The sequence below is a fragment of the Salpingoeca rosetta genome (genome assembly GCF_000188695.1).
Source record: "Salpingoeca rosetta unplaced genomic scaffold supercont1.11, whole genome shotgun sequence".
Classification (NCBI taxonomy): domain Eukaryota; class Choanoflagellata; order Craspedida; family Salpingoecidae; genus Salpingoeca; species Salpingoeca rosetta.
The window spans coordinates 587,073-588,962 of NW_004754923.1; the positions used below are offsets into that span (position 1 = coordinate 587,073).

The 1,890-nt window shown below is 56.9% G+C and overlaps 1 protein-coding gene and 1 pseudogene across 2 annotated transcripts; one reads left to right on the plus strand and one right to left on the minus strand.

Moving 5' to 3' along the window:
- Positions 1 to 51: 51 nt before the first annotated feature.
- Positions 52 to 125, minus strand: PTSG_20096 (annotated as a pseudogene). The gene has a single exon. The product of its transcript is annotated as a tRNA-OTHER (tRNA).
- An 840-nt stretch (positions 126 to 965) lies between these two features.
- Positions 966 to 1,736, plus strand: PTSG_04828 (uncharacterized protein; the record flags this gene model as incomplete). Its single annotated transcript, XM_004994088.1, has 2 exons — positions 966 to 1,139; positions 1,182 to 1,736. 2 exons carry the CDS (start codon positions 966 to 968, stop codon positions 1,734 to 1,736), a joined length of 729 nt encoding a protein of 242 aa, XP_004994145.1.
- Positions 1,737 to 1,890: the final 154 nt, after the last annotated feature.

Genomic DNA, 1,890 nt, shown 5'->3' on the forward strand with positions numbered 1-1,890 from the left:
GGAGGGTAGTGCCCGTCAGCCCAGGGTTTCTGTGCCGTCTGTGTTAGCGAAGACTGACGACTGCTATCGAACTAGGGACCCTTTAGATCTTCAGTCTAACGCGCTCCCAACTGCGCCATAACGGCGAGCTACCGAAGGAATTGTCCGGGGTGTCATCCCCAGATTTCTCCTTGGTTTCTGCGAGGTCAATTCTCAATATAAACCATATCCGCATAGACAGTCTCAGCGGTTTGTGTGGCCAACCCGACCAAAAGAAACGCCGCCAGCGACAAGAACAAGAAGCAGAAGCATACAAACCAGCAGCAAGCAAGAAGTCATTGATTGCGTCTGCGGTGTCGCGAATGATGATGTGACGCGTAGACACGTTCTCTGTCCTCTGTCCTGTCCTGTTCTGTTCTTGTTCTGTGTTGCTGTTGTGGTGTGCCCAGTGGACCGCAGGGCTGCGTCGGAGCATCGGGCGCGTCGCATTCGCAGCACGCGCCATTAGTGGGTGATCGTCGTGCTGCTGCGACGTTTTTATGTGAAGTTTGATGACGACGGCCACTGCACGTGCACGCGCTGAGGACCTTGCCACGTGAAGGAAAGTCCTGCTTTCGTTTGGTGTGACAACCCACACACGCACATTCCACGCATGTGGTGTTGGATGGCGTCATCAGCATGTCGCAGTCCTCGCTCTCGTCAGGCAGGTGTGTCGCTACCTTCTGCGTTCTGGTCTGTGGCGTTCTTGCTCGTGCCGTGCCCAACCTGTTGAACCCAACCCTTCACATTTTGTGTTGATACGACACCCCAACAAAGCTTACACGCCACACCACGGCACATCCCACAGGCCGCGCCAACCCAACACCTAATTTCGTCGTGCCACACCCAAACAAAACTGAGAAGTCAGACGTGCCACTGAGTGGGAACGGATTCACACCCGCCAAACCGCACCCGTTGTCGTATTTGTCTTTGGAGCAGCGCCACACATGTCACCAGACAACTGGTCAGGTGTTCTCCGCATTGTTGGATTGGAGCTCTGTCTCTCGCTCATTTTCATCTTCACCAAGATCAAGGCAGCTTCAAGCAACACGCTTTCCCTCTCAAGTTCCCCACTGCATCCAGACCAGATACCAAGCAAGCAAAGCAACCTTGTCAAGCAAGTTTGCGCCCTTCGACGTGGCTGACCCGCACACCGCAAGAAGGAAACTCCCGTCATGAGTGGGACCGTGAAGGCGGTCGGCCTTGCCTGCCTCGTTGCCTTGGCCGTGGCCGCCGCAACTGTCACCGCACTCCCGATTTCGTCCACACCAACAGCTCTGCCCATCTCTGCAAGCACCACGACTGAGGAGTCCTCTGCCTCAACCGAAGATGCCACGACGACAACCACAACTACACTCCCTGGCTCCACGACCGAGTCCTCTGCCTCAACCGAAGATGCCACGACGACAACCACAACTACACTCCCTGGCTCCACGACAAGCGACGCCGAAGGCGGCAACCAAAGCACAAGCTCGACCTCCAGCTCGACCTTTGCGTCCACCACTGCTGAGGGCGAGGAAGAAGACGACGATGACAACAGCTCGACCTCCAGCTCTACCTTTGCGTCCACCACTGCTGAGGGCGAGGAGGAGGACGACGACGACAACAGCTCAACCTCCAGCTCAACCTTTGCGTCCACCACTGCTGAGGGCGAGGAGGGAGGACGACGACGACAACAGCTCAACCTCCAGCTCTACCTTTGCGTCCACCACTGCTGAGGGCGAGGAAGATGACGATGACGACAACAGCTCGACCTCCGGCTCAACCTTTTGCGTCCACCACCTGCTGAGGGCGAGGAAGAAGACGGACGATGACGACAACTCAAGGCTCAGGCACAGCTTTCCCGGTCCACCACCTGCCTGAAGGGCGAGG